This window comes from Rhineura floridana, chromosome 1 (genome assembly GCF_030035675.1).
Source record: "Rhineura floridana isolate rRhiFlo1 chromosome 1, rRhiFlo1.hap2, whole genome shotgun sequence".
NCBI lineage: Eukaryota > Metazoa > Chordata > Lepidosauria > Squamata > Rhineuridae > Rhineura > Rhineura floridana.
In genome coordinates, this window is record NC_084480.1 from 63,206,929 (window position 1) to 63,222,405 (window position 15,477).

The 15,477-nt window shown below is 42.1% G+C and overlaps 1 protein-coding gene across 1 annotated transcript in view; it reads right to left on the bottom strand.

Annotated features, from left to right (window-relative positions):
• PCSK1 (proprotein convertase subtilisin/kexin type 1) overlaps positions 1–15,477 on the bottom strand; it is a 52,230-nt gene that overhangs the window by 35,321 nt on the left and 1,432 nt on the right. Inside the window, exons 2-5 of the mRNA XM_061608850.1 lie at positions 10,405–10,509; positions 4,232–4,342; positions 1,098–1,244; positions 491–567 (exon numbers count right to left, since the gene is read on the bottom strand). Of these exons, the coding sequence (XP_061464834.1) occupies positions 491–567; positions 1,098–1,244; positions 4,232–4,342; positions 10,405–10,509 (440 nt within the window). The remainder of the gene's footprint in view (positions 1–490; positions 568–1,097; positions 1,245–4,231; positions 4,343–10,404; positions 10,510–15,477) is intronic.

The window sequence follows — 15,477 nt, forward strand, 5'->3', positions numbered from 1 at the left end:
TGAGACTGTGCTGGGACCATCAAGGGGCAAGTATTTCCACCTGCCTTGCCCCCCACCCCTGCTCTTAGTGACATTTTTCTGGGGACTGCCCTTTACCAGGAAGATGAATGCTTTTGATTTGCTGTTCCTGTTTTTTTAGAGATGTTAGGACTTCGTTAGTTTGATTTTTTTTTTGTAAATTGTATTGTTTTTATTTGTATTTTGTATTTGTATTTTTTTGTGTGTGTAAGCCGCCTTGGGGGCCTATTTGGCCGAAAGGCGGCCTAGAAATAAAACATTACATTACATTTCTCCCCAGTCCCTGCCCGACAGATTATCCTGAGGGAATGCAGTCCTCAATAGAAAAAAGGTTGTGCACCCGTGCTGAAGCTCATTTAGATAACTTAGTAGATATCGTGGAAGTAGCTAAACAAAGGATGACTAATAAGATTGGTTTCCAGAGATAGTTGGCAGCATACGTTAAAGAGAGAAATAGGAGGTGGTTACTCACTTATTTTCATTTGTTGGATCATATCTAGGAAATGGATCATGATCATTGTCATTGAAATCATAACTTGCCTCAGGATCCTAAATTTAAAATGAAAGAAAAGAAGTGGATAAAGAACTCTTTCTGAAATCTATAATCAAATTGCTGAGGTAATAGAGATAAATTATTTCTAACATATATATTTTTATCCCCCCATTTTTTATTTGTAGTTGTAACAGAAAAATAAAATAATCATCATAAAAAATTAAAAACAAATACAACATATATTTAGTGACAACTTTTGATAGTTTTTTCCCCAGTCATTTTTTAAAATAGTTTTCTTTTCTTTCAAAAAGACACACACATTCATATTTAATTGATTTAACTTTATTTGTCACATTTTTATCCCCCTGACCTTCCTCCAAAAACCCCATGGGGTTGTCTCATTTTTATACTCAAAATACCCAAGTGAGGCAGATCAGGCTGACAGACAGTGACTTGAAGGTCATCCAGTGAGCTTCATTGCTGAGCAGAGATGGGAAAATGAGTTTCCACATCCAAGCACCAAGAGTCTAGCCACTGCATTGGTAAAATGACAACTGATTTATTACTGCTGAAGTATTAAACTCACATAGTTCATATAAATGTCTGTGTGATTCCACTCCAAGCCATCATCAAGCACTGTTATGACAACGCCTTTTCCAGTAATCCCTTTTTGCCACACAGGAAGAACGTGAAGATCCAATTTTGGCAGAGATGGAGTCATTCTTGTGTCTTGCTAGGAAAAAGAAAGGATAATAAATTTATATATCCATGTCAGTTTGCACACTTTGGACTCTTCAAATACCAATCTGAGTGGAGAATTTGTCTTATACACAATGAGCAGATCATTTTGTTACTTGCAAATGCTTGCTACTTTATAAATATTGTTGGTAAAGTCTTGAAAACGCCCAGCAACGATGGATCACACTTGTTTAACTGGGACCCTGACCAGCTATCTCTATTCTGCTAAGATTTCAGGTCATTTCATGTGACTAAAATGGTACATTCTGAAATGTGGGCTATGTGTTTTGTTTTTTACAGAGTTTAGGATAAAAGCCTATGTATTTGCTTCACCATTTTCCTAGCTAAAACACACACATTTTACTGTGTTGTCAATTTAGCCTGCTAGAACTGCCTTATAGGGCTGGACCAAGACATTTTGTTACCTGAGTCAAAGGACAAGATGGTGTCCCCTCCAATTCTATTCACAGAAGAAGACCAGATTTGCAGTTGAATCTTATTTTAACACTGGTGACAGGATAGCCTCCTACATGCACCTTAGGGGATGCAGAGCAGGGCAGGTCATGTGGTGCAAACATCTCTGTATGCCAAAATCCTGCCACTGTTCCACATTCCCCTAATATCTGCTACCTGAGGCAGCCACCCCACTTGACCTCATGATAGGCTGGCTCTGTTTCCTTGTGATGTAATAAATAGGAACTGAGTTGCAAGTTGAGTGCCAGGTGAAACAATGACAGATTAGTTTTACCCTACTCAAGATGGGTTGTTGCAAAAGCAATCCTACCACATCACCCTGTGAAAAACTTTGCATGGATCTTCTCTACTCAATAATATGGGGATGTCAGTTGGCCCTTTGTTAAGGTGCTTCCATGTAGCAATAGGGGTGGGATATACCGGCTGCTGCTTCACCACAGCACTGCAAACCATGATGCTACATAGCAGGCAGATGCACTGGTTCATTATGAGTTGTTGCTTTGGAGGGTATGGGTATCTGTCTTCCTATAATATTTAATCCCTGAATGTGTTAGAAAGAGCACAACATGGAACATATTGATAATAAGGACAGCTAAGGAGTTGAGGAGATGAACAAGTTAAGATGCATGAATCTTGAAGATTTAGTTGGTCTTCTTCTGGCTTCTCCCTGGAGATGAAAGCAGCAACAATGGAGTATTTTCTGCAAATTGTGACTCTTTCTGTGATGCATGGAGTATCTAGTGGGAGACAATGAATAGCTACAGAAATAAATTAATGAGACGGCTATGAAGGACGAACACTGAACCACTGTTTGTTGTGTCTTAGTTATTGCCTTTCATGACTCTTTGTCTAAGACCAGCCTTCCCCAACCTGGTGCCCTCACAAGTTTTCTTAGAGTCCCAAGGACTTTGGAGGTATATTTTGAATAGAGTCTTTTCTAAATATTATGTAAGCTACTCACTCTTTTGCTTAATGCTTCCATAGAATGAGGCATAACTTTCATGCTTTCTTTTGGATCAATGCTTTTAGATCAGTTTGGAGCCGAAGAATGGCAGGTGAAGTTCCACCAAAGCAACAGAGTTCCCTCCTCCGTTGACTGCATCCCCTCAATAACTTCTGAGGATGGGCAAGCCCTATAGAATGGAGTGTGATACAGTACTGGGGAGGAACTGCAGCTGGTGAGGAAAGCAGATATTGGACAGTCCCCCACCTCCTGCACGACAAGTGCCTCATCTTTTGCTTGCACAAGATGCTGTTTCAGTCTGAGCTATCATGCTATAATTATGTAATTGCTATTTATATACATTCCTAGAAAATGCTTAGCAGTTGAAGGAGCCAGATGCTAAAATGGATTGTGAAAACAATGGGCACAGTTTAAGATCCCTTGATTTTAATGGAAGTGTTATGCGTGTGTTTAACATCGTGATCCTAAACCTGTCTACCCAGTGATTTCAGTGGGACTTACTTCCAAGTAAACACAGTCCCAAGCTGCCAATTTTAGGAGCATAGGAAAATACAGAGCTAAATCCTTGGTCCATCTGGCTTAATATTGTCTGGCAATGACTCTTCAGGGTTTCAGACAAGGGTCTCTCCCAGTCCTGGAGAGCTGGGGCTTGAACCGGGGACCTTCTACAGGCAAAGTGTGTGCTCTACTGCTCTCCAATTGAACCAACCAGACTTAACTTGGGTTGGATTATGCCCAACGATTCTTGCAATGTGCTGCCCAATTCTAAACACAAGTCCCATTATACTTAATGGTGTTTAGTTCCCAGTAAGCGTGCTGAGAATTGTAGTCTGGTGGTGTGATCCTTCTTTCCTCATAAGTAAATGCTATTGGGTCAGATCTAGAGAACCATGTTCCATTTCCAGAATGGGATTGTAGCTGCAAACCCTTGGACACAGAGTGGGATATGGCACAATGGGCTGTTGATGCAGGAAAGAGTTGGCAGAAATGGTGCCCCCCTTGTGTGTGTGGAAGTGCCTTTCTGATCACTTTCTGTGCATCTGATTGCAACTTCAATGTATTTTATTCTGACAATTGCAGTTAAGAGAGTTGGTCTAAGCCACAAATTTGTTCTATGACAACCAGTGAATTTTTAGGTTTCTGAACCTGAAGATGGGAAAGCAATATTTAGTAGTCAGTGCTATAGAGGGTAAGAAACCTATAAAAGACAAGGGGGGGAATCCATCTAAAAAGCTGAAAACATATTACAAAAGTTTTTGTGTACTATGATTTTAATTTAAAAAAAATTGAAGCTGAGGTCTAAGGAGAAGGAAATTATTTGTTGAGAGTTGTATACCTTGTGTGGCTCATGACCCCTACATTGCAATGCTACGCATGTTTACTCAAAAGTAAGTACCACTGGTTCAATGGCACTTACTCCCTAGTAAGCGTGTTTGGATTGCAGCATCAGTGGTTGCAATGTAATTCATATGTGACTTTTGAAACATTGAAATAGCACAATTTCTTAGGAGATGTACATTCCACATATAAATGCCAAGTCTTACCAGATACCATTGTTGATTCCACATGGGGTCGTTGAAAAGATTTTCTGCTGAGTCTCGCAACACCGAACGCTTACTTCGTTTCTTTTCATACTGTTGCTCTGCCCAAGACACCTGGAATATATTCGTCAATAGCAACAACATATAAAGACCCCGATATTTATTGTTTGTATCTGTATTATTATGCACCCAAGTCTTATTTATTGCATTTGTATCCCACCTCTTCTCTAAGAAGCTCAGAGTAGCATTTTAGCCTTACAACATATCTGTAAAGTAAGATAGGCTGAGAGCCCCAGACAGACAGATAGCTTCTATGTTGGGAGAATGGAACACTGGACTGTGCTGCTGGCCCTGCTCCTGATGCCATGTGTGGCTCTGGGCTTGCCCCCTGGACATCCATGCCAAAAGCATCAGGGTTGGGACCAGAAACAGCTCGCTGGCATGCCTGGTTCATTTGCAGTATGCTGGCCTCCCTGCTGCCTTGACCCTCCCCCTCTCCTTCCTGGGAAGCTAAGGTAGCAGTTCTGCCAGTGAGCCACTTCTGGCTGAAGCCAGCAGCACTGTAGTCCCCCTGCCTTCTTCTCCATGCGTAGGAGTGACAATGTGACTTGTTCTAGACAACTCAGAAAGAATCCTCTTTCACCGAAGAAGAAAACTTTTTGAGAAATTGGATTACAAGTTGTGGCACAGCAGTAACATAGAATAGTGTTGTGAGTTTGGGGGTTGGAATGGATGATCCCTGTGAGTCCCCTTCCAGCCTCTGATTTGGAATCCTGTGCCTTGGGGTGAGGGGCTCGCTGTGCTGGCCAGATGAGTTTCTTTGGTTAAGCTAACAGAGTGGCCAGTTTGCTAATGGGTCTTTCAGGTGCCCAGCAACTGGTGAATGGACCAGGAAGATCCTTTTGTCATTGAAACTCTTCAGGAGAGCCTTCCCCTCCCTCTTGGCAGCTAGCAGAGGTTTGTGCTTTGAGTGTCTTTAGAGTTGTGTCGGAGAATGTCTGAAAACTGGAGACAGGCAGAGAGGCTGGCTCTCTGCACCATGGCTTTAGGATGCCTCCTGTAACACTGATGGGAAGCTGGATATTGGACTGCTGATGCCTTGAACCCCTCCATCCTAAGCTCAGGTTGGGATGTGTGCAAATAAATAAACCATATTTCATAAAGACACCAGTCTCCACTGACCTTCTTCCCAAGGAAACCAAGCCTAGGGCGAGCGCAGGGACCCCTGGAATCTCACCGCTTGGAGACTGGGGAGGCACGCAACACTGGTGTTAGAAGCGGGATTGAGTTTCCTGGGAGAAACATTGGGAGCAAGGTGTGCCTGAGTCAAGATGGAGGGGATAACAGCAACCCTCCTGGAACAAATGAAATTGATGTTCCAGCAGCAAGCAGAACAAATAGAGAAAAATCACCAGGCAGACCGGCAGCGAAGGCAACAAGAGTGCCAGGAGGACCAGCAGCAAAGGCAAAGAGAGCACCAAGAGGAATGGGAGCACTGGCAACGAATGGGGGAGATCATTGGAAGCTTCTTGGGAGAGGAAAGGGAGATCTCATGTGAGGAGGTGAGAGCTCTGCCTGATCAGCCGCTACAAGGGGTCAAGAGTGACCAGGGAGTCCAGCTGCAGAGCACCCAGACTGGGTTGGCTAAAGAGAACCAGAAAGTGGATGGGCAGCTGGAGGGCTTGGACTGTGAGGAGTTGCAGTCAGTAGCAGAGGAAGAAGTTTTGATTGTCCAGGAGCCTGCCAGAGGAGAAGACAGAAGAAAGCTGGAAGTGAAGCCTCAAGAGTTGAAGGAGGGCAGGCTGGAAAATGAAGAGGATGATGCCTTGGAAAAAAGTGGGGTAGAGGCTGGAGAAGAGATGCCACTGATAGATTTCTCTGCTCCATGTCAGCCTGCTGTTAAGGAAGTAATGCAGGAGGAAAAGAAGGCCTTTGAGAAAGGTGAACTAGAGGCTGGAGAAGAACAGCTGTTAATGGATTTCTTCGCCCCATGTGTGCCAGCTGTGGAAGAGAAAGTGCAGGAGGAAAAGTTGGAAGCGTGTGTGCGAGAGGAGCTGCCAGCACCTGGAGAAATGGCTGTGAAAGAAAAAGTGCAGGAGGAGAAGCCTGAGGTGGGAGTTCAAGACCAAGAGGAACTCCCAGCGCCTGGAGAGATAGGTGAGAAAAAATCCCCAAATGACTTTGTCCCTTGGGTGCCCCATAATGGTCTTATAGGGTGGGATGCAGCTCCTATGATGGGTGCAATCCCTGGGCAAATTCCAGCAGTGAGAGGCACCCAGCACCCGTGAGTTTGGAGGGCAAGAGACACTGGGAGGGTCACCTGCCTCTGTTTGGGCCCATGATTCACACTGGAGATGGTGAGGGAGAACAGAGAAGATTTCTTTCTGCCAGCCTGGGTGGGCTAGGCCAGCTAGTCCTGAAGAAGATGCCCCCAGATAAAGACTTGTGGCAGGACTTTAATTTGGAGTTTGGGGCAGGAGATGAAGTGGACTGGCTTAAAGACTTTTCCCACAGCAGAGAGTGGGAGGAAAATGGCTACAGTCTGCCATGTGCTGATGAGGAAACAAATTTGTTCCTGGAGACAAGTCCCAAGACCCTGCAGGCAGCAGCAGGGATCAGCTTGGACTGGGAACTCCACGAAGCCCCAAGACAAAGGGCCATGAGAGCAACTGCATGGTTTGGGGGTGGGGGTTATGCATGTGGGACTGTGTACTGATTTGCTGTAGGAATTCTTCTGATAGTTTTAGTATTGCCTTTTGAAATGCTGTTGATTTGTGCTTTTTGCATGCTTGTGGGGATATGAGCTGTTTAATGGTTTTTTTTTAGAAATTATGCTGATAGGTTTTTGCAATAAGACTTTAATGTTAAGATTTACTATTCTGTGACTGTTGGATTGTGGGGGTGTATGTACAACTGTTTGGGGGAGCCAGGGAAAATGTGCATGTGGTTGAGGGCTGCTGTGCTGCAGTGGCACAAGGCAGAACAAAGGAGCTCCAGTACTGAGGCTGTGATATTGCTTAAACATGTCAGGAACTCAGTATCTTGGCCACTGCCAAGTTATGAGGACTGGGTAGCGGTTTGGATGCAGAACTGTGACTGGGGCCTCCAAGAAAGAAGAGGAAGCCTAAAGAGAGAGCAGTTATTAGAAAACTTGCTGTAAAGGAATGGATTGTTTTTGTACTTGTGTGGGAATGCAACTGTATTTTTATGACTACGATTTTAATGATATATATTTCAATGTCTTACTAACCTGTACCTGTTATTTCTTTGTAGGAGAAGCTGTTATTCTGTTGTTTGTTTGCAGGTCTGGGACAGACCTTTTCAGGGAAGGGGATAGTGTTGTGAGTTTGGGGGTTGGAATGGATGATCCCTGTGGGTCCCCTTCCAGCCTCTGATTTGGAATCCTGTGCCTTGGGGTGAGGGGCTCGCTGTGCTGGCCAGATGAGTTTCTTTGGTTAAGCTAACAGAGTGGCCAGTTTGCTAATGGGTCTTTCAGGTGCCCAGCAACTGGTGAATGAGCCAGGAAGATCCTTTTGTCATTGAAACTCTTCAGGAGAGCCTTTCCCCCACCCCTCCTGGCAGCTAACAGAGGTTTGTGCTTTGAGTGTCTTTAGAGTTGTGTCAAAGAATGGCTGGAAACTGGAGGCAGGCAGAGAGGCTGGCTCTCTGCACTATGGCTTTAGGATGCCTCCTGTAACACTGATGGGAAGCTGGATATTGGACTGCTGATGCCTTGAACCCCTCCATCCTAAGCTCAGGTTGGGGTGTGTGTAAATAAATAAACCATATTTCATAAAGACACCGCAGTCTCCGCTGACCTTCTTTCCAAGGAAACCAAGCCCAGGGCGAGCGCAGGGACCCCTGGAATCTCACCGCTCGAAGATTGGGGAGGCGCAAAAATATTCTCTTTTCAAAGCAACAGGACTTACTCATATATGTAAAAACTTTATTTCCTTCATTCCATGAGCTAACATTTAGCTGTGAGAACTAGAAAACAATTATAGCAGTGAATTCTCTTGTTATACCAGTACCAAAGTTGTTTATTCACAGTCCATATGCTCCTCCATATGGCACCATAACTGCATCTCATTGCAAATCTTCACATGAAGAAAACTGTTACTATTAGGTCATAGCTAATAATAGAATAAGTGCATTAATGACAGAGGGATTACTCCCTAATTAATTTAACATGTTTGTCTATGGGTGCATCGGAAGCATCCTATTTACTGGCAGATATGTTTGTTTTTCTAGGTTATGGGGGGTGTTTTGGTGAGGTGAGGGGTGATTTATTACTGTAGGAAATTAAATTGTTATGTTCCTTCAAGTCAATTATGACTTATGGCGACCCTATGAATCAGCAACCTCCAATAGTATCTGTTAAAAACCACCCTGTTCAGATCTTGTAAGTTAAGGTCTGTGGCTTCCTTTATGGAATCGATCCATCTCTTGTTTGGCCTTCCTCTTTTTCTACTCCCTTGTGTTAGGAAATTAAATCAAGTCCTTATACCATATTTTATTTTTAAAAGTAATTCTGCCATTCAGGCCTGCCAGGAAAAGAAATCCTCTGCCTCAGTAGAGATAACCAAGGACCAAACTAGATGATGCTTCTGTCATGCTTGTAAATGAAATGCTTGTGTGCATTTAATTTGTCTTGTTTTCACTTTAAAAATAACAAATGCAGCTGGATGGGAGGAGACCCAGACTGGGATTGCAAAAAGCAGGGGTCAGCTTCCCACCCAGGATAAATAGCAGCATGCTGGGAGGTGGGGCATTGATTTTCACTGGGACCATGGTAAAGCCATGATATGTGTCATGATGTAAATTTCCATCAGCTTTCCCCCCCCCATTTTTAAAAAAGACACATTAAATACATACACACATTTAACATATTATCTAGTCTGGGCCTAAGATGCATAGACAAACACTCCTGTCCAGCCATACTATTCTTCCAAGCATTATTCCAAGCTACACAGGATGTGGATTGGACTGTGAAAGACCAACCCAAATGTGTTTGCATTTTGACCAATTTGTAGGGCAGTACAATATCTCAGGAGGTCAGGTCTCCTGCTCCCCTGGTGCATTCACTATAGCTGCCCAATTTCCCTGCTTTTAAAAAGTTGGATAGAAATATCTGTGGGCTATAGGTACGTTCTTAAACCATAGAATTATAGAATAGTAGAGTTGGAAGGGGCCTATAAGGCCATCAAGTCCAACCCCCAACTGCAAGGTTTTTTGCCTATTAGTGAATAGTTCTGGTTTAATTTGTTCTAACACCCAATTTATTTGTCTTTTTCACAGTCCATGGTGTGCGCAAAGCTCTCCTCCAACATCACATTTCAAATGAGTTGTTTTTTCTGTTATTAGCTTTTTTCACTGTCCAGCTTTCACATCCATACATAGAGATCGGGAATACCATGGTCTAAATAATCCTGACTTTAGTGTTCAGTGATACATCTTTGCATTTGAGGACCTTTTCTAGTTCTCTCATAGCTGCCCTCCCCAGGCCTAGCCTTCTGATTTCTTGACTATTGTCTCCATTTTGGTTAATGACTGTGCCAAGGTATTGATAATCCTTGACAAGTTCAATGTCCTCATTGTCAACTTTAAAGTTACATCCTCAGTTGTCACTACTGTAGTCTTCTTGACGTTCAGCTGTAGTCTTGCTTTTGTGCTTTCCTCTTTAAATTTCATAAGCATTTGTTTCAAATCATTACTGGTTTCTGCTAGTAGTATGGTATCGTCTGCATATCTTAAATTATTGATATATCTCCCTCCAATTTTCACACCTCCTTCCTACTCAGCCATGAAGCTCTCTGGGTAACTTTGTGCCAATTAGTATTTCTCAGACTAAACTATCTTGCAGGATTGTTATTGGGATAAAAATGGCAGAGGCATACAATGCTTTGAGCTCCTTAAGGAAAGGTAGAATATGAATCTAATAAATGAATACATAAATAAATGGCCAGGCAATTTCCCCTGAAACATAAATGTTTATGTTTATGTCAGAGAACTGTACCACATCAGTCTCTTACATTGGGATTGGTCTTTGGAAGATTGTCAGGCAGTGCAATCCTACGTCTGTTGACTCAAAAATAAGTCTCTCTGTGTTCATTGGGGCTTATTCCCTTGTGTGTTTAGGACCGCAGTCTGTGGGAAACTGTAAATGCAATACTTACACGATGATCATCCGAGAGTCTTTTTGTGATGTGAGTAGCACTTCTTCGAGACCTTGTAGGATGGCTCTTGTGTCTAAATAGATAATGGTTTTCAAGTGATCCAATCTGTAACACACAAGATGATTTCTGAGATATTTTCCCACAGTGAACAACAGTCAATAGCAACTGATAATTGGAATTTCCCTGAAAGGTTTTAAAATTAAGGATATTAAATTTTGCTAGAACAAAATGTTTATTCAAAAGTAGGTGTGCAGGGACTCTGGGAACAGAATTATGCTCCACCAATGTTTTCAAAGCTTTTGTGTTCTCAATTAAAAATGAGGATAATTGCCAATACACATTACTTTTATCTAATAGTAATGTGTATTGAATGGAATAATGTGTTGAAAATATGAACAGGGGCCAGACTTTCTCTCAGAATAAAAAGGATCAAATAGGGTCCAACTCTATCCATGTTATGTGTACAGATCATTAACTATTATGTGTTTATTATTTAGAGCATAGCACTTCTAAGTCTTTATCCTCAACCAAAACAAAGCCTGATGGCATGAAAGTGCATTTGCTCACATTCATCCAGGCTTTCCCTGACCCATAAGATCAGACTCTTTGTATCTAAATCCCCTGAATTCCTGTTTTATTTGATTTTTATATGTTTTTATACTGTTGTTTTGTTCGTTTTAGGTTGCACTTTTGTTATGATATTGCTTGTTTTTCACTGCTTAGAGATTTTTAAAACATTAATCAGTTTATAATGCTTCTAAATAAAATAAAATAATGTCTGTTACTCTTTTTATTTTATTTACAAATTTAGAAACAGATTCACAATCAAAAGTTACTAAAGTGGTGTGAAATAAAAAAAAATAAAATACAAAACTCAGTAAACAAAAAGCAGTGAAACCGTTTCTACAACTGTGCAGTTATATTCCATAAAACAACTGGGTTGCACTGCAGGGAAAGGTTTCTTAAACAAAAATGTCTTCAATAGTTGCCTAAATGTCAAAATGCTATGCACCTGTTTAATTTCAGTTGGTAACTCATTCCAGAGGGCTAGGCTTGCAACAATAAAAGCACAGTATCAATAGGTCATACTGAGCACACCTTTGGGGTATGTGGTACTGAAATGGCCCATCTGAGGAGTGTAATTGCTAAGCAGCGATATATGGGGTAAGTCCTTTAGGTAACCTAGTCCTAAGTTGTTTGGGCTTTAAATCCTAAAATTGAAGTTTTGAACTGTACCCAGTAGCATATTGGCAGGTAGTGCAGCTCCCTTCACAGTGGTATTATATGGTTTCTACAGAATGTCTCAGTCAACAACCTAGCTGGTGCATTCTGTACCAGCTACAGCTTCTGGACTAAGCCCAAAGGGAGCTCCACATAGAGCACATGTTACCGGTAAGGTTACCAGTGCCAGAAACACAGTGGCTAAGTTATCTCATTCCAGTAACGGCCATAGGTATCTTACAAGTAAAAGCTGGTAAAAGGTGCTCGTAGGCACAGAGGCCCACCTGTGCCTCAAGCAACAGAGGTGGATCCAGCAGCACTCCCAGACTAAGTACCTGTTTCTTCAGAGAGAATGCAACCCTGTCCAGAACAGGTAACTGACCCATTGCCTTGTCTCATTCTCCCTCCTTTCTTTTTGTGCCACTCATACAAAATTAGACTGTAACCTTCTCAGGGCAGGGACCTCTCTTTTGTACTTGTTCCTCTTCACTGCTCCATATTTAAATAGTATAAATGATGGTCTATAAATAATACCAGTTTTGCTGCTACCACCACCACCGCTCTTCCTCCGCCCGCCCCCCAGTCACAGTAAATTCCACATTTCTCAGTACTTCATATACAATTTTGAAAACATATTTCACTGGGAAGTGTATGTTTCCATAGCATACCAAGATGCTGTTTCTATTATTCTCAGATTCCTGGACATTTTAATATTCTGGTCAAGTGTTCCATGGATAGCAATAGCAAAAGAAGTCACAAGACCAAGATATTTATTACTGTATTTTATGCATTTTTGGCTTGAAGGCAGTCCATTTCATTTTTCATAAATAAATAATAGCTGCTGGATAGTTGAGCCAGCTCTTAGGAGGAAAGAGAAAAAATGGCTAGAGACAGGTAACCGTTTTAAGGGTGTACACATATGTTTCTTTATGCCAAAGCTGACTCTGGCCAAACAGGTTTCATAGGTTTTTCAAAGATTTATTTATTTATTTGTTGTATTTGTATACCACCCCATAGCCGAAGCTCTCTGGGCGGATTACCAAAGCCTGCAAACCTACACACCAGAGGCTAACAGAGGGTGAGAATGAACAATGATTCCACTTTCAAACTGCCTCCAAGAATCTGAAGAAAAGTATCTTTATCTGTAACCAAATCAATAGCAACAACAGCAACATGTGTAGACAGTGCACACCATGGCACCATATTTGCCATGAAAACATGGCCTAATTTTCTCCACCAGCACCACCACCTTCTATCATTTCTTTTTTGGATACCAACAGTTCTGCATATCCAACTGGAATGAAGAGTGTGTATCAGCTTAGATCTAGTAGCCTTTGCAGGGAGACGCTGCTAGGATTGAAACACAGGTAGATGCTGTCCATGTAGCAATATCAGTGCTACTTTGTTTGGCTCCCAAATACTCCCCTAAGTCCATACCAATCTATCCCATTCTTTCTTCCAATCTGTCTTCCTTTCTGTTCTCTTATCCAATTGCTTTCCAGGCCTTATGATGGATTTCTTGATGCCGTGCCTCTTGGATTCCCCATGTCTCATCATTATCTCCTATTCTTGCTCCACTTCACTGATTTTTCCAGTGAATCGTCTTGGGATATTAGAGCAAATACTGTATGGAATCAATGTCAGCCTGAATGCAATATGCTTAGTGCCCTCCACTTCTCATCACCAAGTAATAATCACTGAAATGATAACTGGTGAAAGTGTCTGTGATAGTTTTGATCACATTGCTTCTGCAATAGCTCTCTGCACTGTGATCGGTGCAGCCATACAAACTGTTGCTTGCTGAGAACCCTCATTTTTACCATGTACCATTTTGGCACCTGGATCTCATGTTATATTGTATGCGGGGGGAGATTTCGAGTGGCCATTTACTTGGCCAGCAGAGCTGACCTAAGTCTCTGGGTTTATTTAAACATTGTCTTTCAGCAGTGATGGCAGGTAGTGGGTTTTATTTCAGCATGGATTTGTTTTACTTTTTCTATACTATGTAGGGGAGAGAATTCTAAACTGAGTGCTTAAGGTGGAACTAGAAACATGAATCTTTCTTGTTGGGATATAGTGACGTGACCACTTACTGCATAATGCTGCTTTAAAATTCACTGCATGTTGGCTGTAACTGTAGTCATTATACACAGATTACAGCCATTGAATCGCAATGATGAGCAACTAATAGGAATCCTGTGGAAATATAGATGGGGAGGAGGTAATCATTGCATGGCTAGCAACTACACACAGCTGATTCTCCACACATCTAGTGCCATAATACAGGAAGTGTTAAAACAGAGATCATAGCTTGAATGATTCCACCTTCTGTTAAGTAGCAAATGAGACTTGTTTCAGTTCTGCTCAGCAACAAATGTTACAGGAATTTTAACTGGGATAAGAAATGTATGCTCCTAGACCCACAACTGTTGCCTGATTCAGGCAGTATGAATGCAAGGTGGTTGCCACTGAAATCCCCACTAAGGCATTGTGGAGAGGGTCCATGTAAGCAGCTGTAATGTCACTATTCAGCTCCAGCATAAAGTAAAGAACCATGCCAGGACCGCTGGCCCCAACGGATCTGGCAAACATTTGCAGGAGCCAATCAGAGATGTTGTAGCTGTATCGTGGTGCTCCTACCATGTGAAAGTGGCTTACTAATGGCAACCACACTTCATTTATAACAATAGGAACGGAATCATATAGAATTTCATCCTAGTTAGCTGCATCTCAATGCAGCCTTATCACTTAATGCTGCAATCTATGTACAATATCTCTTCATTAGGGTGTTTGCAAATGTCCAGCACTGCCTGATCACAAATGCATTTGGAAAACTACTTCAGTGTATTATCCACACTCAGTTTTTTGGGGAAATTAGGCAGGATGGAAATAAATATAGATTTCTAAAATGAGAGGTGCCAAAAGGGCTCTCACTGGTCTTGGAGCCACACCCTCTGACCTAAAAAGCCTGCTTTCCCAATCCAAATATTCATGGTGAAAGAATTGATTGTCGATTGTTTGACAAGCTCCAGGGGCTTTGAAATGAATGCCTCCTGCTGAACTGTGATGATCACTGGCTCAAGTTAAGTGCTATATATTAAGGGGGCTATTGTAATGTCAACAAATTAGTTTGTTAGGTGTATGAGAAACCTGACTATAAGATGTGCATATCGACAATGATGCACAGTGGCTTATCCTCAAATGGAGTACCCTCTGCAAGACAAGAGGAGCAATGTAATCCTGCTATGCTGCCTATCAATTGCAATCCCTTTGTAACAGCTCACTATACTGTAATGTGTCGAAGTGGCTGAGTCCCTTGTGGTACAAAAGCCCATAGCGTGGTATCTGGGCCTGGATGGTATTGCCCCTCATTAGTCATCTCTACACTGCATAATGGATCTGGGTGCTTCTGTTCTGCTTCATCTGGTGGTCTGAGTTGTTGCCAATGCAATTTTGTCAGCACCCACTGCTGTGTAATAGACTGAGGTTGGCTCATGTTGCTGACACAGGACACAGCAGGAAATCAGATCCTATATACTTCTGTTTGCCAGCAGAGCAGTTCATTGGTGACCATTTTTATTGACCAGGGAGAGGAATGTTAAATTTGCTTCCAGCATTACTGACAACAAGAGGCATAGGAAGAAAATGGAGGTAATGAGAAAGCGGATCTTGTTAGACTTTGATCTCCACCCTTTTCATTCTCTGCATCACCACTTCTGTTAAGACTACTACACTGACCTATTAGACTGTTTCTTTAGAAACCGAATCAGAGGAGTTTGATTTCAGCATTGCTGAAGTCAACAGCTGGATACAGGTAGAAGACACTACAATTAGATAACAGAACCAAGGTTG